The sequence below is a fragment of the Cololabis saira genome, chromosome 24 (genome assembly GCF_033807715.1).
Source record: "Cololabis saira isolate AMF1-May2022 chromosome 24, fColSai1.1, whole genome shotgun sequence".
Classification (NCBI taxonomy): Eukaryota; Metazoa; Chordata; class Actinopteri; order Beloniformes; family Belonidae; genus Cololabis; species Cololabis saira.
This window is the reverse complement of record NC_084610.1, coordinates 26,204,160-26,228,903: the sequence shown is the minus strand read 5'-3', so window position 1 is coordinate 26,228,903 and position 24,744 is coordinate 26,204,160. Positions and strand designations below refer to the sequence as shown.

The following is a 24,744-nucleotide window of genomic DNA, read 5'->3' as shown; positions in this document are numbered from 1 at the left end:
TCCTTTTTACGGTTTGGCCGTGAGCTCAAGTTACAAATAAAAATTCAGGTTATTTTTTACTGTTTCTCCCACTCTACCAACCGACATCCGCACTCTAGATTTGATGAAAAAGTGATTTCCAGTCCTCGCTTGAGTGCTCATATTTTGAAAAGTTTACATCTTAGGAAAAAACTGTTTGGGGTTTTGGAGAGAATAGAAGTTTTCCTCCGTTTTGAAGTTTGAATGACATTTCTACGTGCAGGTATGAGAAAGTTAGGTGACTCAGAAAAAAGTGATTTTTTTTACCTCCTCCCATCCACAGTGTGACATTCCGCGCCACACACATACATGGGAAAATCTCCCCATTAGTTTGGAAATTTGGAAATGTTTTTGCACTTCGTGCGAAAACTATTTGTGCGATCGCTCTGAAAATCCACAGGACTGTAGTTAAATTCAGGGCCTACAACTTTCTAAATCGGTTCAGAATTTTTCGAGTAACGGTGTGCGAGTGGTGAGGCCCCAAAGTTCTCCCAATGTGTTCCGGATGGCCCAAAAAGCCCACGTTAGACAAACAGACTGAGGGACAGTTTCTTTCCAAAAGCATCAACATCCTGAACAAAATACAAAACATCAAACATTTTTAAAGACTTTGTATTGTTATGTTATTATTGTGTGTATTATTTAGTGTGTACCTTTGTGGAACAGTCGGGGGACCAGTTCCCGATCGTGCTCTCTCCAGGATTAGGAATCTGGGGCCAGAAGTTTTCCCTGATTCTGTTGAGAAACAGCACAGATTTGATTTGAACATTTTATTTTGAACATGCATAAAAAAAGTGTACCAAAAAAGTGAAAAAAACAGAAAAACAAATTTCGAGAAAATTTGAAATTTCGCCTTTTTTCCTCAACATTTGGACTGTTTTCTCGAAATTGTACTTCAGCAGTAATTTCGACTATTTGCCTTTTTTCTCGAAATTTCGCCTTTTTTCTCAAAATTTCAACTTTATTCACGAAATTTCGATTTTTTTCTCGACATTTCGACTTTTTTCTCAAGATTGTACTTCAACATTAATATAGATATTTCAAGTGTTTTTCTCGAAATTTTGACCTTTTTCCTCGACATTTCCACTTTTTTCTCAAAATTTCAACTTTTTTCTCGACATTTCGACTTTTTTCTCGAAGTGCATAATGAAACATAAATCTTCCCCCAGTTCTAACTAATATAGATAGATGCAGCATGTGTTTCTTCATTCTAATTCTGATACAAGACTTTTCATTTTTTGTGGCTCCAGACATATTAGTGTTTTGTGTTTTTGGTCCTCTTTCAACATGTTGGGTTGCCTACGGCTGAACTAGAGGGAGTCGTCATGGAAACGCATGTTTCACGGGACTGAAATAAACAGACGATGATCAGAAACGATGATCCGATCCGTGAAGGGAAACCTCCAGAACTTACTGGTCTCTTTTGTAGAGGCAGAGCAGGAAGAACATGAAGAATCCCAGACTCACGGCCACGATGATGCTCTCAATCATCCCAGGACCTGAGGAGACAAAACATTTATATATTAAAACTCTAAATCTTAACAAGAATATTTCTCTTATTTCTAGTTAAAATGTCTCATTTTCAAAATACAAATACAAAAAATCTCATTACACTTAAAACAAGAGTTATCACTGGAAAAAACAACAATTTTCTACTTATTTCAAGTGAAAATTTACTTGAAACAGGTGAAAATTGTCAAATAAGTTATTTTTTCTGGTAATGTTTGTTGTTTTATGTTATAATATAACATTACAATGTTAATGTTTTAAGTGTAATGAGATTTTTTGACTAAAAATTAGACATTTTAACTAGAAATAAGACAAATATTCTTGTTAAGATTTTGAGTTTTTGTAGTGTTGAAGGTCAGGGTTGTGTTGTGGATGTGGTTTGAAGGTTGACTGAAGGTCGAGGAGACTGTTAAACCCACCGTACTTCAGCGTGGTGAAGGAGTGACTGTGGTTTGAAGGTTAGGGTTGTGTTGTGGATGTGTTTTGAAGGTCGAGGCGACTGTTAAACCCACCGTACTTCAGCGTGGTGAAGGAGTGACTGTTCCCGTCCTTAAAGCCCCGGATAGTCGAGGCTCGGATCCAAACGTCGTACCTGGTGTCGTGATGCAGCCCCGTCAGCGTGTACGAGGTCGTGTTGGCCGGAACCGTCACGTCTGAAACATATAACACAATTAGATTCAATTGACCGTTACGTCTTCAAAACAAACACAATTAGATTCACTTTGTTGAACAGGGACCGGACACACTAGTGCTGTAACGATACACTAATGTCACGATACGCTACGATACACGATATTGAGGTCACGATAACGTAGGGCTGTGCGATTAATCGACTTCATTCCCAATAGGGAAATTTGTTTGCTATTTTTCTTTAAAAATAAAGATAAAATATTTGAAACAATTTATTCCATTGTCTTTTGTAGTTTTACCAAAAAAATCTAAATCGAAATCGAAAATCAGGTTTTCAGAGAAAAAAAAATGTAAAAAAAAAATCAGGATTTTATTTTTGTCCAAAATCGCCCAGCCCTACGATAACGATACGATATTGTAGCAGTATTTTTTTAACAACCTTGAATGAGGAAATGACTGGCAAAAATGGTCTTTTATTTGAAACACATAGTAAAAAGAACAAAAACATCCTCTGTTACTACATCCGGTTTATCCGGTTGGAACAAACAGCCGTCTTTCTTGTTCACATTCATGGAAAAGTGTAGTTTTTACTTAACTTGTATCAACATTTAAGTCACTGGATTATTGTTTTAAAACTTAAAAGTAAAAGGAACACTTGCAGCGTATTTTTATCCCCCTTTTTCAGCCTCCTGATTGGTCCCTGACCGACCAATCAGAAACATCCTCCGTTGCTGCGTCCGGTTTATCCGGTTGGAACAAACAGCAAAAACTCAAAATCTTACCAGGAATATTTGTCTTATTTCTAGTTAAAATATCTCATTTTTAGTCAAGAAATCTCATTACACTTAAACGTAAAAAGTATAAGTAAAGAAAGTAAGTAACGTAAAAGAATCTCACTCTGTCTTCGCACTGAGTTTACTCACTCATTTTAAGGAATATCTGAATAAAAGTAAGATTGTCAGAATCTGCCGGGTTCTGTGTCTCTCATGATGTTTTTGTTTTTCTGCTACGGTTTGATCACAAATCGGAGTGATTTGAGACCTTAAAACAAGAGTCATCACCAGAAAAATAACTTATTTGACAATTTTCACCTGTTTCAAGTAAATTTTTCGAAATTTTGAGAAAAAAGTCGAAATTTTGTGAAAAAAGTCGAAATTTTGAGAAGAGTCAACATTTTGAGAAAGGAGTTGAAATTTTGAGAAAAAAGTCAAAATTTTGAGAAAAGTCGAGAAAAAAGTCGAAATTTCGAGAAAAAGTCGAAATGTTAAGTTGCTGCTACTGAAATTTTTTTTTGTAAATTTTCACTTAAAATAAGTAGAAAAATATGCCAGTGGAACAAGATTTTTCTACTAATTTCAAGTGAAAATCTACTTGAAACAGGTGAAAATTGTCAAATAAGTTATTTTTCTGGTAATGACTCTTGTTTTAAGTGTAATGAGATTTTTTGACTAAAAATGAGACATTTTATCTAGAAATAAGAGCAATCTTCCTGTTATTTTAGTAGTTTTTACAGTGTAATCTGGTACTCACGGTTGGTCTCACGGTTGCCGGCCCGGTAGGAGACGGTGTAGTTGGTGATGAATCCTCGTCGGTTCTGCAGAGGAATCTCCTCCCACTCCAGCTCGGCCGAGTCGTGACGGGCGTTTCCCTTCAGCCTGACGGACGGGCCCAACGACGGAGCTGCAAACACAAGTTATTTAGTTACTTTAGTAGTTTAAACCTTCAGCCTGACGGACGGGCCCAACGACGGAGCTGCAAACACACGTTATTTAGTTACTTTAGTAGTTTAAACATTTAGTTACTTTAGTAGTTTAAACCTTCAGCCTGACGGACGGGCCCAACGACGGAGCTGCAAACACAAGTTATTTAGTTACTTTAGTAGTTTAAACCTTCAGCCTGACGGACGGGCCCGACGACGGAGCTGCAAACACACGCTTTATTTAGTTACTTTAGTAGTTTAAACACAGTAACAGACGGAGCTGCAAACACACGCTTTATTTAGTTACTTTAGTAGTTTAAACACAGTAACAGACGGAGCTGCAAACACACGTTATTTAGTTACTTTAGTAGTTTAAACCTTCAGCCTGACGGACGGCCCTGCCGACGGAGCTGCAAACACAAGTTATTTAGTTACTTTAGTAGTTTGCACACAGTAAAAGTAACACTTAACAGTCAAAATAGTAAAACAAACGTGACAGGAGAGGTGAAGAAGCAAACAGGCTTATGCCCTCAATTTAGGAAGTAAAACAGAAAGTAGGAACTATCAGATATCGACCAATCAGAAGAAGGGGCGGGGCTAATTTGCACCAATTATGTTCAAGGACTCAAAACAGAGTTCGATGACTCCACCACGAGTCTTTATATCAAACTATTCAAAAGTTATGTCAGAAAGTAGGAACTATCAAATATGGACCAATCAGATGAAGGCTGGGCGCGCTTTTTGCCGTCTAGCGTCGCCACGGTAACGCTTTTGACTGAGAAAAGTAATGCGTGTCGTCGTAGGATGGAGACGCACATTTTGATGTATAACACACCTGGGTGCAGGTTACGGTTCGGGCTGAATTAACTGTAGAAGAAATGGCATAAATTGCGCCAAAATTACACGATAAATTCAAAATGGCCGACTTCCTGTTGGGTTTCTTTTTTTCCTCTTCACTTTTTTACCTCTTTTTTTAATCTCTTTTTCCTATTTTTTTGTATTTTTCCATTTTTTAACTCTTTTTTTCCTCTTTTCTCCATCTTTTTTTCCCTCTTTTTCCTCTCTTTTCTCCTCTTTTTCCTTTTTTCTCTTTCTTTCCTCTTTTTCATCTTTTTTTCCCTCTTTTTCTCCTCTTTTTTTCTATTTTTCCATCTTTTCTTCCTCTTTTTTCCTCTTTCTCCATCTTTTCTTCCATCTTTTTTTTCCTCTTTTTCCATCTTTTTTCATATTTTCTTCCTATTTTTTCCTCTTTCTTTCTCTTTTTTTTACTTTTTTCCATATTTTTTTCCTCTCTTTTCTCGTATTTTTTTCTTTTTCTCTCTTTCTTTCCTCTTTTTTCTCTTTTTTCTTTTTTTTTCTTTTCAAATATGGACCAATCAGATGAAGGGGGGGTGCGCTTTTTGGCGTCTAGCGTCGCCACAGTAACACTTTTCAAAGAGAAAAGTAATGCGTGTAGTCGCAGGATGGAGACGCACATTGTGATGTATAACACATCTGGGTGCACGTTACGGTTCGGGCTGAATTAACTGCCAAAGGAATGGCATAAATTGTGCCAAAATTACACGATTAATTCAGAATGTTCAAAATGGCCGACTTCCTGTTTGGTTTCGGCCATGGCTCCAAGAGACTTTTCTTTAAGTTGTGACATGATACAGGTGTGTACCGATTTTCGTGCATGTACGTCAAACCGTATTGTGGGGCTTGAGGCACAAAGTTTTCTAGGGGGCGCTGTTGAGCCGTTAGGCCACGCCCATTAATGTAAACCATTAAATATCACAATTTTTCACCAGGCCTGGCTTGGTGATAAATTTGGTGACTTTTGGGCACGTTTAGGGGAAAAAGACACTCATTTCGTCGGAAGAAGGAAAAGAAAAAAAGAAAAAAAAAATTCCTACAGATACAATAGGGCGAAATGTCGAGAAAAAAGTGGAAATTTAGAGAAAAAAAATCGAAATGTCGAGAGAAAAGTCGAAATGTCAAGATTAAATAGGAAAGGAAAAAAGAAAAAAGAGAAAAAAAGGGAAAAAAGAAAATAACGAGAAAAAAAATAAGAAAAAAGGAGGAAAAAAAGAAAAAAAAAAAGAAAAAAGAAAAAAAAGGAAAAAAGAAAAAGAAAAAAAAGGAAAAAAGGAGAAAGGAAAAGTGCCGAAAAACAATATATATCCCCCTCACAAAAATAAGAAAAATAGAGAAACATATTTTCTCATCAACAAAACAAATTTAAAATTTTTCAAATAACAAAATAACATATTTGAACCATTTTTCAGACAATAAAATAACTAAAAAAAATCTGAAAAATTGTTCAAATATGTTACTTTGTTACTTGAAAATTTTAAAATATGTTTATGTAAAAAATGCAATGACAAATGGCAAAAGGTCGAGAAAAAAGTCAAAATTTTGATAAAAAAGTCGAAATGTTGAAAAAAAGTCAAAATTTCAAGAAAAAAGTTGGAATGTCCAGATTAAATATGAAAGGAAAAATTAAGAAACAAAGAGAAAAAAGGAAAAAAAGGTAAAAAGAAACAAAAAAAAAAGGTCAAACATTTTCTAAAAAGCTCCAGGAGCCACTAGGGCGGCGCTAAAGAGTCGAATGTTGACGACGCCTGGTTTAGGTGAACTAGTAGACGGCATTATTATTATTATTATTATTAATAAGACAAATATTCCTGGTAAGATTGTGAGTTTCTGCAGGAACGTTTCTCACCTCCCTGCTCCAGAAAAGCCTCCGTCCTCGTCGGCTTCCCCACCCGTCCAGAATAAACCGGATAAACCGACACGTTGTAGCAAACGAAGGGCTTGAGGTCGCCTGGTGGAACAAACAACAACAGTTACATCTAATTAAACCTCAAACAACAAGCAGTTACAACTAATTAAACTAATTAAAACTCAAACCTCTAACGGGAACAGCGTGGAAAACATGTCATGTTTGCACTGCAAAAATTCAAAATCTTAAGAACATTTGTCTTATTTCTAGTTAAAATGTCTAATTTTTAGTAAAAAAAATCTCATTACATTTAAGACAAGACTCATTACCAGAAAAATGACTTGTTATTTGACAATTTTCACCTGTTTCAAGTAGATTTTCCCTTAAAATAAGTAGAAAAATCTGCCAGTGGAACAAGATTTATCTTCTCATTACAAGCAAAAAAATCTTGTTCCACTGGCAGATTTTTATACTTATTTCAAGTGAAAATTTACTTGAAACAGGTGAAAATTGTTGATTTTTCCAGTGATGAGTCTTGTTTTAAGTGGAATGAGATTTTTTTTGACAAAAAATTTGACATTTTAACTAGAAATAAGACAAATATTCTTGTTAAGATTTAGAGTTTTTGCAGCGTACACTCAAAAACTAAGGATCTTACCAAGAAATGTTCTTATTTCTAACCTAAAAAAGCCATTACACCTGATAACTCACATCATTTAAAACGTTAGCCGTTTTTCACACGTGTTTCAACTGAACTTTCATTTGTGTCAAGCTAATTTTAAGTTCTAGTTAAGTTTTAAGTTAAAGTCTTGATAAGATTTTGAGTTTTGGCCGTATTTTTCTACTTATTTCAAGTGAAAATTTACTTGAAACAGGTGAAAATTGTCAAATAACAAGTTATTTTTCTGGTAATGACTCTTGTTTTATGTGTAATGAGATTTTCTTTTCGACATTTTGACTTTTTTCACAAAATTTTGACTTTTTTTCTCGACATTTTGACTTTTTTCGCAAAGTTTTGACTTTTTTTCTCGACATTTTGACTTTTTTCACAAAATTTTGACTTTTTTTCTCGACATTTTGACTTTTTTCTCAACATTTTGACTTTTTTTCTCGACATTTTGACTTTTTTCACAAAATTTTGACTTTTTTTCTCGACATTTTGACTTTTTTCTCAACATTTTGACTTTTTTTCTCGACATTTTGACTTTTTTCACAAAATTTTGACTTTTTTTCTCGACATTTTGACTTTTTTCACAAAATTTTGACTTTTTTTCTCGACATTTTGACTTTTTTCGCAAAGTTTTGACTTTTTTTCTCGACATTTTGACTTTTTTTCTCGACATTTTGACTTTTTTCACAAAATTTTGACTTTTTTTCTCGACATTTTGACTTTTTTCTCAACATTTTGACTTTTTTTCTCGACATTTTGACTTTTTTCACAAAATTTTGACTTTTTTTCTCGACATTTTGACTTTTTTCTCAACATTTTGACTTTTTTTCTCGACATTTTGACTTTTTTCACAAAATTTTGACTTTTTTTCTCGACATTTTGACTTTTTTCACAAAATTTTGACTTTTTTTCTCGACATTTTGACTAGAAATAAGACCAATATTCCTGGTAAGATTTAGAGTTTTTGCAGTGCTCACTCAAAAAACTAAGGATCTTACCAAGAAATGTTCTTATTTCTAACCTAAGAATGCCATTACACCTGATAACACACATCATTTAAAAGGTTAGCTGTTTTTCACACGAGTTTCAATTGAACTTTCATTTGCGTCAAGCTAATTTTAAGTTCTAGTTAAGTTTTAAGTTAAAGTCTTGATAAGATTTTGAGTTTTGACTTTTTTTCTCGACATTTTGACTTTTTTCACAAAATTTTGACTTTTTTTCTCGACATTTTGACTTTTTTTTTCGACATTTTGACTTTTTTTCTCGACATTTTGACTTTTTTCACAAAATTTTGACTTTTTTTCTCGACATTTTGACTTTTTTCACAAAATTTTGACTTTTTTTCTCGACATTTTGACTTTTTTCACAAAATTTTGACTTTTTTTCTCGATATTTTGACTTTTTTCACAAAATTTTGACTTTTATTCTTGACATTTTGACTTTTTTTCTCGACATTTTGACTTTTTTCACAAAATTTTGACTTTTTTTCTCGACATTTTGACTTTTTTCACAAAATTTTGACTTTTTTTCTCGACATCTTGACTTTTTTCACAAAATTGTGACTTTTTTTCTCGATATTTTGACTTTTTTCACAAAATTTTGACTTTTATTCTTGACATTTTGACTTTTTTTCTCGACATTTTGACTTTTTTCACAAAATTTTGACTTTTTTTCTCGACATTTTGACTTTTTTCTCGTCATTTTGACTTTTTTTCTCGTCATTTTGACTTTTTTCTCTACATTTTGACTTTTTTTCTCGACATTTTGACTTTTTTCTCGACATTTTGACTTTTTTTCTCGACATTTTGACTTTTTTTCTCGACATTTTGACTTTTTTTCTCGACATTTAGACTTTTTTTCTCGACATTTTGACTTTTTTCACAAAATTTTGACTTTTTTTCTCGACATTTTGACTTTTTTTCTCGACATTTTGACTTTTTTCTCGACATTTTGACTTTTTTCTCGACATTTTGACTTTTTTTCTCGACATTTAGACTTTTTTTCTCAACATTTTGACTTTTTTTCTCGACATTTTGACTTTTTTCACAAAATTGTGACTTTTTTCTCGACATTTTGACTTTTTTCGCAAAGTTTTGACTTTTTTTCTCGACATTTAGACTTTTTTTCTCAACATTTTGACTTTTTTTCTCGACATTTTGACTTTTTTTCACAAAATTGTGACTTTTTTTCTCGATATTTTGACTTTTTTCACAAAATTTTGACTTTTATTCTTGACATTTTGACTTTTTTTCTCTACATTTGGACTTTTTTTCTCTACATTTGGACTTTTTTCACAAAATTTTGACTTTTTTTCTCAACATTTTGACTTTTTTCGCAAAGTTTTGACTTTTTTTCTTGACATTTTGACTTTTTTCACAAAATTGTGACTTTTTTTCTCGATATTTTGACTTTTTTCACAAAATTTTGACTTTTATTCTCGACATTTTGACTTTTTTTCTCGACATTTTGACTTTTTTCACAAAATTGTGACTTTTTTTCTCGACATTTTGACTTTTTTTCTCGACATTTGGACTTTTTTCACAAAATTTTGACTTTTTTTCTTGACATTTTGACTTTTTTCGCAAAGTTTTGACTTTTTTTCTCGACATTTAGACTTTTTTTCTCAACATTTTGACTTTTTTCACAAAATTTTGACTTTTTTTCTCGACATTTTGACTTTTTTTCTCGACATTTTGACTTTTTTCACAAAATTGTGACTTTTTTTCTCGATATTTTGACTTTTTTCACAAAATTGTGACTTTTTTTCTTGACATTTTGACTTTTTTTCTCGACATTTTGACTTTTTTTCTCAATATTTTGACTTTTTTCACAAAATTTTGACTTTTTTTCTCGACATTTTGACTTTTTTTCTCGACATTTTGACTTTTTTCACAAAATTTTGACTTTTTTTCTCGACATTTTGACTTTTTTTCTCGACATTTTGACTTTTTTCTCAACATTTTGACTTTTTTTCTCGACATTTTGACTTTTTTCACAAAATTTTGACTTTTTTTCTTGACATTTTGACTTTTTTCTCAACATTTTGACTTTTATTCTTGACATTTTGACTATTTTTCTTGACATTTTGACTTTTTTTCTCGATATTTTGACTTTTTTCACAAAATTGTGACTTTTTTTCTCGACATTTTGACTTTTTTCGCAAAGTTTTGACTTTTTTCACAAAATTGTGACTTTTTTTTCAACATTTCGACACTGGCAGATTTTTCTACTTATTTCAAGTGAAAATTTACTTGAAATAGGTGGAAATTGTCAAATAACAAGTTATTTTTGTGTTTCTGAGTCTTGTTTTAAGTGTAATGAGATTTTTTTTACTAAAATGAGACATTTTAACTAGAAATAAGACCAATCTTCCTGGTAAGATGTTGAGTTTCTGACCTTTAATTGCGGCGCGGTGCGTGTTCTTCTTCTCTCTCTGCCAGTCCACGTTTCCTCCATCCGTCCATTCCATCACGTATTCTGACGACAGAAACGTGTTGTTGTTTCTGGGTTTAAAGTCCAGCCAGAGTCGGCCGAGGAGAGAATGGACCTGCAGGTTCTGGACCGGGGACGGATCTGGAAACAAATAAATGAATATAAAACAACGCACACAATAAATAAATATAAAACAGTGACATTGACTTTTTTCTCGACATTTCGACTTTTTTTTGCAAAATTTCGACTTTATTCTTGAAATTGTACTTCAACATTAATCTCGACATTTTGACTTTTTTCTCGACATTTTCACTTTTTTCTCGACATTTCGACTCTGCAACGCACACAACAAAAACGCAGGTAAATATAAGAATTTACTAAAAATGAGAAATTTTTCCCAGAAATAAGACAAATATTCCCGGTAAGATTTAGAGCTGGGGATCGATTCAAATGTCAAGAATCGATTCGATTCCGATTCTTAAGATTCAGAATCGATTATCACCATTTGATCCGATTCGATATTGATTTGGGTTAGTGTTGCCTGGATTATATGACTGTAAAATAACTATTGAAATAATAATTTCACAATAATTATTGTGAAATAACTAAGAAATAAATAACTCAAATAGGCATTTCAATATCCATTTAAAGTGCCAAAAAAGAAAGAAATTGCAACAGTTCAAGCAGTAACAGATTATTTTATCTTGTCTGATTTATTCTGTCACAGACACAGCTGGACATGAAACACCGGCATTTTTCAGGTATTTCATGACAAACCGTGTCCGATAACAGAGAAACCAAACAAGCTCTAGTAAATATAGATAATATGAACTTCATTGAACTAATATAACATTTAGAAATTTAAGCTGAAATGTCCAGCATTTTCTCTAAAGAAAAAGAGTTTTCAAAACTACTGGGATTAAAGTTCACCAGGCAAAAAAGTAATGATGGAAAAAAAAAAGAAAAATGTATCTTTAAACATACAAATCGATTTTTAGGAATTAATATGAGAACCAATTTAGAATCAGAAAATCGATTTTTTTCAACACAGGCCTAGTAAGATTTGGACTTTTTGCAGTGTGAACAGGGGCGTCACTAGGGACTGTACTGGGGCACAGAGAATTCATGCAAGCAAACATTTTTTTAGCACTTATTTATAATAAAAAAGCTGAAATGGTGCCTTAAATTATACAATCAGATTATGTTGTTGACTGTATCCTTGATTAACCACCTGAATGAACTGATGCATTTGGCCTACTTGTGCACTTTACTCTAGACTTGTAAACCACTACAGGTAAAAGCAAAAAGAAGAGCTATTAATCTCTATGAAAATTTTTATTGCATAACAGCAACCATATTTCACATATGCAACAATTACAAAAATAAAACAAAAATAAAGCACCCCTACATCTCTGTTTCTTTGAATTCTGAATTGAAGTGGCTATTCCTATTTCACATATATACAAAACAATAAAGCCACATAGTAATACAATAATGTGAATAACTGTTGTCTGTCATATGTTCAAGGCAGAGCCGCCTGGGAGATTTGCTAGGCCCTGTGCGAAACGGCCTGGGGGGGCCCTCGCGCGCTCGCTACGCTCACGCGCGCAAAATTTTTGGGTTTTTTGGGTCGGATCGGGTGTCTATATGCGCACTTTAACTCTCCAATTAGCAAAATACTGGATACCTTCCCCTGCCTCATCAACATCTCTTGCCTCCACGCGGGGCCCCACGGCTACTGGAGGCCCGGTCGGATCGGTGATTTTTGTAACAAATTTATCAAACGAGCCTTTCAGAGAGTCATTAAACTCTTCCATTTTCTTTAGTTTTTTTCTTTTTTCATCCCCTGATAGAAATTTCCTGATTTTGTCTCGTTCTCTCAACATTGTGTGACAGTTTGTTCCAACTCCCCCCGTCTGGATCAGAGCAGCTTGTGTCTGCGCTTGGTCTGATCAGTTGTATTGAACAACAGACACGCGCATCATTGCACATATTTATTGATATGCACAGACTAGTACATATTTAGATCTGTAATGGAATGTGACTGTTGATATTTATAAGGGGAAAAACGAAAAAAAAAAAAAGATTTTTTTTTTTTTTTTAAAACGGCCCATAGCGCGAGGCCCCGTGCGGTCGCACGGTTCGCACACCCCTTGCGGCGGCTCTGGTTCAAGGAATCATTTCCTGAGGAGTAAACTATACCGTCTGGTTTTCATTTTGACAAAGTGGTCAATCACTTGACTGTGACTCAATTTAGACAGTTCCTCCCTCTCAACTGACAAGATGGCAAGATGGTGAAGCCTGTCTTGCCCCATTGTGCTTCTCAGCCAAGTGTGGAGCCGTCTCAGCACACTGAACGTCCGTTCACAAGTGCAGCTGGACACTGGGATGGTCAGAGAGATCTGAATGACCTGTGTCAAGGTCGGGAACATGACTTGATCCAGCAAGCTGAAGACACATTGCATGTCTGTGATTGGAAGGCTTTCCTGCTTTCTGGCCAGATAGTTTTTGGCTACTAACACCTCCTCAGGTTTTAGATCAACACTGTAATGGTCTGCCAGACCTCTGAGGTCCTCCTCACAGAGAAAGTTGTCAGAGTCAGAGTCAGAGTCAGAGTCATTTTTATTGTCCCTCTAGGGGAAATTCTTTTAGCAGTCTGGGAAAACAGTCATCATCATACAAACACAGACATACCAAAAGAACAATTAAAACATTAAAACGTGACATAGTAACCATAATAGTGAGTAAAAGCAAAAGTGCTTTCATCAGTGCAGGCAGAATGATAAAAATATATTAAGAATATTAAAATTTATGCAAGTTGATCATCTTAACAGCGGTTGGTATAAAAGATAATTTATACCTATTGGTATTGGCCTTGGGAAGCCTATAGCGCCGCCCAGAAGGGAGAGGGACAAACTCTTTTGACAGAGGGTGATCAGGACTGGTCAAGATATCTTGTGCCTTATTCAGGACTCGACCTTCATAGATGTCAGTCAGAGAGAGTTGCTGAGTGCCAATTATTTTACTGGCTGCTCTGACAATGTCCTGCATCCTCTTTTTGTTCTGCACTGTCAAGTTGCCATACCACAATACAATACAGAAAGTTAAAATTGATTCAATAAAAGACTTATAAAATAACACCATTAGTGTTTTCTCCACATTAAAAGTGTTCAATCTGCGCAGAAAATAAAGTCTTTGCAGGCCCTTTTTGCAAATGGCAGATGTGTTGAAGTCATACTTCAGGTCCTTATCGATGATGGTGCCCAGATATTTATAGCTCTCCACTGTTTCCACCTGTGAGCCCTTGATGGTAATGGGAGGATTTGGGAGAGAAGTACATCTCCTCTTTAAGTCTATTTGCAACTCTTTAGTTTTCAGGACATTTAATTTAAGAAAGTGGTTATCACACCACTTTACAAAGTCCATTAGAGCCGGTCCATGGCTGAGCTCACCATCCTGGAGAAGACTGATTAGCACTGTATCGTCAGCGAACTTCAAAAGATGCCTGTCTTTATGATGGCTCCTGCAGTCATTGGTATACAGGATATACAGTAGAGGGGACAGGACGCACCCCTGTGGTGAGCCTGTGGAAGACAGCTTCCTCCGGGAAAGGGCTCCATTTGCTCTGACTGCCTGAGGCCGACAAGTTAGGAAATCCAACACCCATTTCACAAATCCAGCATCAAGATTAAAATCCAACAGTAGTTTGTCAGCCAAAATATGTGGCTGTATTGTGTTAAAAGCTGACGAAAAGTCTACAAATAAAAGCCTTGCATGGGTTTTTTTGCCCTCCAGGTGCTTGTGCAAGTAATTGAGCAGAGTTACAGTAGCGTCATCAACTCCTCTTCTGGCCCTATATGCAAATTGCATTGGGTCGAGCTGGCTCTGGATCTTCTCCGTCAGATCCTGTTTAACCAGCCGTTCAAAAACCTTCATAACCAATGAAGTCAAGGCCACAGGCCTTAGGTCGTTGAGCTCTTTGGGAACCTTGGTCTTAGCCACAGGTACCACAATTGACTCCTTCCATAGCTTTGGAACCTTGTACTGGGTCAGAGACAAGTTAAAAAGATCGGCAAAGATTTCACATAGCTGTTCTGCACAGACTTTCAAGAGTTTGCCTGTGATCATATCAGGCCCAGGACTTTTCCTAGGATTGCATTTAAGGAACATTGACCTGACAGAAGAAGCACTAATAGGAGGCTGTAAAATCATAAAAGAAGAATTGCTATTCAGTCTATCAGTTAAAACATTGAGTTCCTGAGTAAAATCATGTTCATTGTTAAAACGTAGATAAAAATCATTCAGTCCATTTGCGAGTTCTAAATCAGAATCAAAACCATCAATAGTGATTGGCTTAAGGTTTTTCTTATCTTGGCCTGTCATGGACTTCATACCATCCCATACAGCTCTCAGATCATTACTGTGAAACTTTTCCTCTATTTTATCTTTATATTGAAGTTTTGCTTTCTTAATTTCATATCTGACCTCTTTTTTAGCCACCGTCTTGTCCTTTTCATCTCCATGAAGGAAGGCATTGTGTTTCCTATGCAGCACATCCTTTACTGCTTTGTTAATCCAGGGCTTGTTGTTTGGAAACACCTTAACCTGTTTGGTGGGAATGATCAGGTTTTTTAAATAGAGAATGTAAGATGATATTACATCAGTCGTCTCATCAAGGTCAGAGGAATCTTTAAAAATGTCCCAGTCAGTGCACTCAAGGGCTCCTTTTAACTCCTCAACAGCGCTCTCAGTCCACATTTCCACATCTCTGGTGGCAACTTTTCCTCTCTTCAAGAGAGATTTGTAGGTTGGGATGAGGAGAACAATGCTATGATCAGAGGAGCCGAGGGGGGGCAGGGCTGTGGACTTATAGGCACCTTTTACTGTACCATAGCATAGATCAAGTGTTTTGTTGAGTCTGGTGGGGCAAGAGATGTACTGGTGAAAGTTATTCAGAGAATTCAAATTGCACTGATTAAAATCACCCAGAATAAAACAAGGAGCATCAGGGGAAAGTGACTGGAGCTTATGTGTGACATTTCTTATAACTGTTACAGCGTTTTTTACGTTGGCCTTAGGGTGGATGTAAACGACTGTGATAAATATTTGGGGAAATTCCCGGGGGAGATAAAAGGGGCGCAGGGATACCGACAGCAGCTCTATGTCTGCAGTACACACAGTTTCTCTGACGGTGATGTGTTTGCACCACCGTTGGTTGACGTAGATGCAGACTCCGCCCCCTTGGGATTTCCCAGTGACAGCGGAGTCCCTGTCAAGCCTCACTGGCGCGCCGAACCCGGCGAGAGTTAAGTCGGTGTCGGTATCCTTTGGAGTAAGCCATGTTTCCGTGAAGGCCATGACGCAGGCCTCTCTGAACTGCTCCAGATGAATGACGCTGGCTTGGATCTCGTCCATCTTGTTCCGTAGAGACTGAGCATTGCAGAGCAGCATCGAGGGGAGGGGTATGCGGCGGAGTGACAGCCGCTTCAGTCTCTGTCTGACACCGCCACGTCTTCCCCGCTTCCGTACTTTATGTACTTTATCATCCCATTTAGGCTTATTAATGTTCTCCCGAAGGAGCTCGGCGATTGACTGATCCACCGAGCTCAGGTCCATGCAAGTATGGGACTTTTGATCCCTCAGGTTCAGTAAAAAGTCCCGAGAGTACTGAAGCCTTTCTGTGTGAGCGTGACGTGGCTCAAACAAAGTCTGAGCCACGACAAACAAAGTCCATACAAAAATCAAAAATAGCAGCTCCATTGTAGGATAGACTTAAAGTTTTGTTTTTTAAAAATCAAATGATGAAGCAAAGAAGATCATACTCAGAATATCGGTTACTTGCACGAGACACTTAGTGACATTAAACATCCAACAGACAAACAGACCCAACTGCGTGTCGCTACTGGCGCAGCGCCATGTCGCCATGTCGCCATGCCAGATCCCGGATTACAAGCCTGAACACACGGACTTGCAATATTATTAGTTAGTAATATTAGGGGCACGTGCCCCAGTAAAATCTGTCTGGCGACGCCGATGAGTGTGAACATAATTACTCACCGTTAGATTTGGCCGTATTCTTGAAATTGTATTTCAACATTAATCTCGACATTTCGACTTTTTTCTCGACATTTTGACTTTTTTCACAAAAATTCGACTTTTTTTTCGACTTTATTCTCAAAAATTCCTACTTTTTTCTCAAAAATTCCTACTTTTTTCTCAAAAATGTCCTACTTTTTTCTCAAAAATGTCCTACTTTTTTCTCAAAATTTCGACTTTTTTCACAAAAATTTCGACTTTTTTCACAAAAATTCGACTTTTTTCCACAAAAATTCGACTTTTTTCCACAAAAATTCGACTTTTTTCCACAAAAATTCGACTTTTTTCCACAAAAATTCGATTTTTTTCTCGAAATTTTGACTTTTTTTTTCTCAAATTTCCTACTTTTTTCTCAAAAATTCCTACTTTTTTCTCAAAAATTCCTACTTTTTTCTCAAAAATTCCTACTTTTTTCTAAAAAATTCCTACTTTTTTCTCAAAACTTCGACTTTTTCCTCAAAATCTTTACTTTTTTCTCAAAATTTCTCAAAAACTTTTTTGGACATTTCGACTTTTTTCTCAACATTTCGACTCTGCAACGCACACAACAAACACGCAGGTAAATATAAAAATTGACTTAAAATGAGAAATTTTAGCCAAAAATAAGACAAATATTCCCGGTCAGATTTGGAACATAATTCCTCACCGTTAGATTTGGCCGTCAGGACCAGAAAAGCTTCAGGCGAAGCTCCGACGGAGTTGACGGCGATGACTCGAACTTTGATGGACTGTTTGTCGGAGAGGACGAGGGTTTTGAGCAGGACGGGGTTTCTCGGGTCGTCCCCCGACCCGTCCTCGTCCTCCGACCCGTTAACGGGAAAACTCTCCCAGTCCGTCCCGTTCCCGGATCGGTCCGCCTGATTCTGGACCTTAAAGTCAAACCTGAGGATCTTCCCGTTGGAAAACTCAGGATCCTGTTGGAGGAAAAACACAAACTGGAGTCAGACGTCAGTTCTGGAAACAGACACAGGAGAATAATGAGGCTTTTATTCTGGTACAGGGGAAGGAAAATGTTGGAAATATTGGACCAAAAACACTAAAACTAATATGTCTGGAGATGCAAAACATGAAAAGTCTTGTATAAGCATTAGAATAAAGAAAGAATGAATGAATCTATATTAGTTAAAACTGGGGGAAGATTTTTATTTTCATTATGCACTTTGAGAAAAAAGTTGAAATGTCGAGAAAAAAGTTGAAATGTCGAGATTAAAAAGGAAAAGAATAAAAGAGAAAAAGAGGAAAAAAAGGAGAAAAAAAGGAAAAAAAAGAAAAAGAAAAAAAAGGAAAAAAGAGAAAAAGAAAAAAAAGGAAAAAAGAAAAAAAGGAAAAAAGAAAAGGAAAAAAGAAGAAAGGAAAAGTGCTGAAAAACAATATATATCCCCCTCACAAAAATAAGAAAAATAGAGAAACATATTTTCTCATCAAATAACAAAATAACATATTTGAACCATTTTCAGACAATAAAATAACTGGAAAAAATCTGAAAAATTGTTCAAATGTGTTACTTTGTTACTTGAAAATTTTCAAATATGTTTATGTAAAATATGCAATGACAAATGGAGAAAGGTCGAGAAAAAGTCAAAATTTTGAGAAAAAAAGTCGAAATGTCAAGAAAAAAGTTGAAATGTCGAGATTAAAAAAGGAAAAAGAAAAAAAGAGAAAAAAAAGGAAAAAAGAAGAAAGGAAAAGTGCTGAAAAACAATATATATCCCCCTCACAAGAATAAGAAAAATAGAGAAACATATTTTCTCATCAACAAAACAGATTTAAAATTTTTCTAATAACAAAATAACATATTTGAACCATTTTTCAGACAATAAAATAACATTTGAACAATTTTTCAGACAATAAAATAACTGAAAAAATCTGAAAAATTGTTCAAATATGTTTCTTTGTTACTTGAAAATTTTAAAATATGTTTATGTAAAATATGCAATGACAAATGGCGAAAGGCGAAATGTCGAGAAAAAAGTCAAAATTTTGAGAAAAAAGTCGGAATGTCAAGAAAAAAGTTGAAATGGAAAAAGAAAAAAAGAGAAAAAAGGAAAAGTGCAGAAAAACAATATATATCCCCCTCACAAAAATAAGAAAAATAGAGAAACATATTTTATCATCAACAAAACAAATTTAAAATTTTTCAAATAATAAAATAACATTTGAACAATTTTTCAGACAATACAATAACTGAAAAAATCTGAATTTTTTTTCAAATATGTTACTTGAAAATTTTAAAATATGTTTATGTAAAATATGCAATGACAAATGGCGAAATGTCAAGAAAAAAGTCAAAATTTTGAGAAAAAAGTCGAAATGTTGAAAAAAAAAGTCGAAATGTCAAGAAAAAAGTTGAAATGTCAAGATTAAAAAGGAAAGGAAAAAGAAAAAGAGAAAAAAAGGAAAAAAAAAGAAAAAAAAGGAAAAAAGAAGAAAGGAAAAGTGCCGAAAAACAATATATATCCCCCTCACAAAAATAAGAAAAATACAGAAACATATTTTCTCATCAACAAAACACATTTAAAATTTTTCAAATAACAAAATAACATATTTGAACCATTTTTCAGACGATAAAATAACTGAAAAAATCTGAAAAATTGTTCAAATATGTTACTTTGTTACTTGAAAATTTTAAAATATGTTTATGTAAAATATGCAATGACCAATGGTGAAAGGTCGAGAAAAAAGTCAAAATTTTGAGAAAAAAAGTTGGAATTTCGAGATTAAATAGGAAAGGAAAAATTAAGAAAAAAAGAGAAAAAATGGAAAAAAAAGAAGAAAAAAAAGAAAAAGAGGTAAAAAGAAAAAAAAAAAAGTCAAACATTTTCTAAAAAGCTCCAGGAGCCACTAGGGCGGCACTAAAGAGCCGCGGGTTGACGAGCCCTGGACTGGTATAAAAGAGTCTTTACCTTACACAGAATCTGCACTCGTTCGTTCATTCATTCATGTCTTTACCTTACACAGAATCTGCACTCGTTCATTCATTCATGTCTTTACCTTACACAGAATCTGCACTCGTTCATTCATTCATGTCTTTACCTTACACAGAATCTGCACTCGTTCATTCATTCATGTCTTTACCTTACACAGAATCTGCACTTGTCGTTCATTCGTTTTGCTCTGAATGACGTTCATCCACAGATCAGGTTTACTGGACGGTCCTGCAACAAAAACACAGATAAACTTAAATCAGGTTTACTGGACGGTCCTGCAACAAAAACACGGATAAACTTAAATCAGGTTTACTGGACGGTCCTGCAACAAAAACACAGATAAACTTAAATCAGGTTTACTGGACGGTCCTGCAACAAAAACACAGATAAACTTAAATCAGGTTTACTGGACGGTCCTGCAACAAACACACAGATAAACTTAAATCAGGTTTACTGGACGGTCCTGCAACAAAAACACAGATACATTTAAATCAGGTTTACTGGACGGTCCTGCAACAAAAACAGATAAACTTAAATCAGGTTTACTGGACGGTCCTGCAACAAACACACAGATACATTTAAATCAGGTTTACTGGACGGTCCTGCAACAAAAACAGATAAACTTAAATCAGGTTTACTGGACGGTCCTGCAACAAACACACAGATAAACTTAAATCAGGTTTACTGGACGGTCCTGCAACAAACACACAGATAAACTTAAATCAGGTTTACTGGACGGTCCTGCAACAAAAACACAGATAAACTTAAATCAGGTTTACTGGACGGTCCTGCAACAAACACACAGATAAACTTAAATCAGGTTTACTGGACGGTCCTGCAACAAACACACAGATAAACTTAAATCAGGTTTACTGGACGGTCCTGCAACAAAAACACAGATAAACTTAAATCAGGTTTACTGGACGGTCCTGCAACAAAAACACAGATAAACTTAAATCAGGTTTACTGGACGGTCCTGCAACAAAAACACAGATACATTTAAATCACCACCTCATGTTTCATAGAAACATCTAAATAAGGTTCATCTGTATTTTATTACATTTGTTCAGCTCCTCGGTGACACAGATAACCAGCCAGTATTGGAACAATAGATCTACCACTAAATACCGCGATACAAAAACGTGCCAACGCGTGTGGTGGAGGTGACAAACTGTATCTGATATCGGGTTATTAATATTAATATATTGTGTTTACTAGTAACATCCTATTGGTGCAGCGGGATCACGGGACGACCTCGTCTAATTTAATTTTAGTCAAATTTATTCAATTTCTGGAAAGAGTCGAAATTTTGAGAAAAGAGTCGAAATTTTGAGAAAAGTCAAAATTTTGAGAAAAAAAGTCAGAATTTTGAGAAAAAAGTCTAAATGTCGAGAAAAGAGTTGAAATTTTGAGAAAAAAGTCAAAATTTTGAGAAAAGTCGAAATTTTGTGAAAAAAGTCGAAATTTTGTGAAAAAAGTCGAAATTTTGAGAAAATAGTCGAAATGTCGAGAAAAGAGTCGAAATGTCGAGAAAAGAGTCGAAATGTCGAGAAGAGTCGAAATGTCGAGAAAAGAGTCGAAATGTCGAGAAAAGAAGCGAAATGTCGAGAATAAAGTCGAAATTTTGAGAAAAAGGTCGCAATTTGGAGAAGAGTCAAAATTTTGAGAAAAAAGTCGAAATTTTGTGAAAAAAGTCAAAATTTTGTGAAAAGAGTCGAAATTTTGAGGAAAAATTCAATGTCGAGATTAATGTTGAAGTACAATTCGGAAAAAAAAGTCTAAATGTCGAGAAAAGAGTCGAAATTTTGAGAAAAAAGTCAAAATTTTGAGAAAAGTCGAAATTTTGTGAAAAAAGTCGAAATTTTGAGAAGAGTCGAAATTTTGAGAAAAGAGTCGAAATGTCGAGAAAAGAGTCGAAATGTCGAGAAAAGAGTCGAGAAAAGAGTCGAAATGTCGAGAAAAGAGTCGAAATGTCGAGAAAAGAGTCGAAATGTCGAGAAAAGAGTCGAAATGTCGAGAGGAGTCGAAATTTTGAGAAAAAGGTCGCAATTTGGAGAAAAGAGTCAAAATTTTGTGAAAAAAGTCAAAATTTTGAGAAAAGAGTCAAAATTTTGAGAAAAGAGTCAAAATTTTGAGAAAAGAGTCAAAATTTTGAGGAAAAAGATCGAAATTTCGAGAAAAAGATCGAAATTTCGAGAAAAAGATCGAAATTTTGAGAAAAAGGTCGAAATTTCGAGAAAAAGGTCGAAATTTCGAGAAAAAGGTCGAAATTTTGAGAAAAAAGTCGAAATTTTGTGAAGAGAGTCGAAATTTTGTGAAAAGTCGAAATTTTGTGAAAAGAGTCAAAATTTTGAGAAAAGTCGAAATTTTGTGAAAAAAGTCGAAATTTTGAGAAAGGAGAGGCGAAATGTCGAGAATAAAGTCGAAATTTTGAGAAAACGGTCGCAATTTGGAGAAAAGAGTCAAAATTTTGTGAAAAAAGTCGAAATTTTGTGAAAAAAGTCAAAATTTTGAGAAAAAAGTCAAAATTTTGTGAAAAAAGTCGAATTTTTGAGAAAAAAGTCGAAATGTCGAGAAAAAAGTCAAAATTTCCTTTTTTGTTTCCTTGTTCCTTTGAGCAGCTGAGTGCATAAACCCCAACAGAAACAGTTCTGATACTCACGGTCCTCGTGCGTTCTCCGGGTGGAGTTGTTGCTCCAGTCGCTCCAGTAACCGACACCGTGATCCGAGTGTTTGCAGCGAACCTGAACCGAGTAGACGGTGTCGGGACGGAGGTTCTGGAGCCGGAACGAGCTGATGTATTTACTGGTGTCTGCCCGGGGAACCTGCACACAACAATAATAATAATAATAATAATAATAATAATAATAATAATAATAATAATAATTAAAGCTGATGTATTTACTGGTGTCTGCCCGGGGAACCTGGACACAATAATAATAATAATAATTAAAGCTGCAAGCAGCGATGAACGGGCCCTCGCGAGTGCAATTTCCACCAATGGAGGTCAAGGACTCAAAGCCAAGTCTGATGACACCACCATGACTCTTTATGTCAAGAGAGACTAAAACACATAATTCCAGAAATTTTGAGAAAAGAGTCGCAATTTTGAGAAAAAAGACGAAATTTTGAGAAAAAAGTCGAAATTTTGAGAAAAGAGTCGAAATTTTGAGAAAAAAGTCGAAATTTTGAGAAGAGTCAAAATTTTGAGAAAAATGTCGAAATTTTGAGAAAAAATTCGAAATTTTGAGAAAAATGTCGAAATTTTGAGAAAAAAAGTTGAAATTTTGTGAAAAAAGGTTGAAATTTTGTGAAAAAAGGTCGAAATTTTGAAAAAGAGTCGCAATTTGGAGAAAAGAGTCCAAATTTTGAGAAAAGTTGAAATGTAGAGAAAAAAGTCAAATTTTGAGAAAAGGGTCCAAATTTTGAGAAAAGTTGAAATGTAGAGAAAAAAGTCAAAATGTCGAGAAAAAAGTCGAAATTTCCTTTTTTATTTCCTTGTTCCTTCCAGATTGAGATTAAAACACTTACATAATTCCAGATTGAGACTAAAACACTTACATAATTCCAGATTGAGACTAAAACACTTACATAATTCCAGATTGAGACTAAAACACTTACATAATTCCAGATTGAGACTAAAACACTTACATAATTCCAGATTGAGACTAAAACACTTACATAATTCCAGAAAGAGTCACAATTTTGAGAAAAGAGTCGCAATTTTGAGAAAAAAGTTGAAATTTTGAGAAAAATGTTGAAATTTTGAGAAAGATTTCAAAATTTTGAGAAAAAAAGTCGACATTTTGTGAAAAAAGGTCAACATTTTGTGAAAAAAGTCGCAATTTTGAAAAAGAGTCGCAATATTGAGAAAAGAGTCGCAATTTTGAGAAAAGAGTCGACATTTTGAGAAAAAAGTCGAAATTTTGAGAAAAAGTCGACATTTTGAGAAAAAAGTCGAAATTTTGAGAAAAGAGTCGCAATTTTGAGAAAAGAGTCCAAATTTTGAGAAAAGTTGAAATGTAGAGAAAAAAGTCAAAATGTCGAGAAATATAGTCGAAATTTCCTTTTTTATTTCCTTGTTCCTTCCAGATTGAGACTAAAACACTTACATAATTCCAGATTGAGACTAAAACACTTACATAATTCCAGATTGAGACTAAAACACTTACGTAATTCCAGATTGAGACTAAAACACTTACGTAATTCCAGATTGAGACTAAAACACTAACGTAATTCCAGATTGAGACTAAAACACTTACGTAATTCCAGATTGAGACTAAAACACTAACGTAATTCCAGATTGAGACTAAAACACTAACGTAATTCCAGATTGAGACTAAAACACTTACATAATTCCAGATTGAGACTAAAACACTTACATAATTCCAGATTGAGACTAAAACACTTACATAATTCCAGATTGAGACTAAAACACTTACATAATTCCAGACGTGAGACTAAAACACTTACATAATTCCAGATTGAGACTAAAACACTTACATAATTCCAGATTGAGACTAAAACACTTACGTAATTCCAGATTGAGACTAAAACACTTACATAATTCCAGATTGAGACTAAAACACTTACATAATTCCAGAAAGAGTCACAATTTTGAGAAAAGAGTCGCAATTTTGAGAAAAAAGTTGAAATTTTGAGAAAAATGTTGAAATTTTGAGAAAGATTTCAAAATTTTGAGAAAAAAAGTCGACATTTTGTGAAAAAAGGTCGACATTTTGTGAAAAAAGGTCAACATTTTGTGAAAAAAGTCGCAATTTTGAAAAAGAGTCGCAATATTGAGAAAAGAGTCGCAATTTTGAGAAAAGAGTCGACATTTTGAGAAAAAAGTCGAAATTTTGAGAAAAAGTCGACATTTTGAGAAAAAAGTCGAAATTTTGAGAAAAGAGTCGCAATTTTGAGAAAAGAGTCCAAATTTTGAGAAAAGTTGAAATGTAGAGAAAAAAGTCAAAATGTCGAGAAATATAGTCGAAATTTCCTTTTTTATTTCCTTGTTCCTTCCAGATTGAGACTAAAACACTTACATAATTCCAGATTG

General features: G+C 34.7%; 1 protein-coding gene across 1 annotated transcript in view; it reads right to left on the bottom strand.

Annotated features, from left to right (window-relative positions):
- The window catches only part of LOC133425377 (interleukin-6 receptor subunit beta-like), a 44,878-nt gene that overhangs the window by 4,319 nt on the left and 15,815 nt on the right, over positions 1-24,744 (bottom strand). The window contains exons 7-15 of the mRNA XM_061716218.1: positions 22,348-22,510; positions 19,834-19,913; positions 17,405-17,672; positions 10,627-10,803; positions 6,561-6,662; positions 3,688-3,837; positions 2,040-2,180; positions 1,433-1,517; positions 672-753 (exon numbers count right to left, since the gene is read on the bottom strand). Coding sequence (XP_061572202.1) covers positions 672-753; positions 1,433-1,517; positions 2,040-2,180; positions 3,688-3,837; positions 6,561-6,662; positions 10,627-10,803; positions 17,405-17,672; positions 19,834-19,913; positions 22,348-22,510 — 1,248 coding nt within the window. The remainder of the gene's footprint in view (positions 1-671; positions 754-1,432; positions 1,518-2,039; positions 2,181-3,687; positions 3,838-6,560; positions 6,663-10,626; positions 10,804-17,404; positions 17,673-19,833; positions 19,914-22,347; positions 22,511-24,744) is intronic.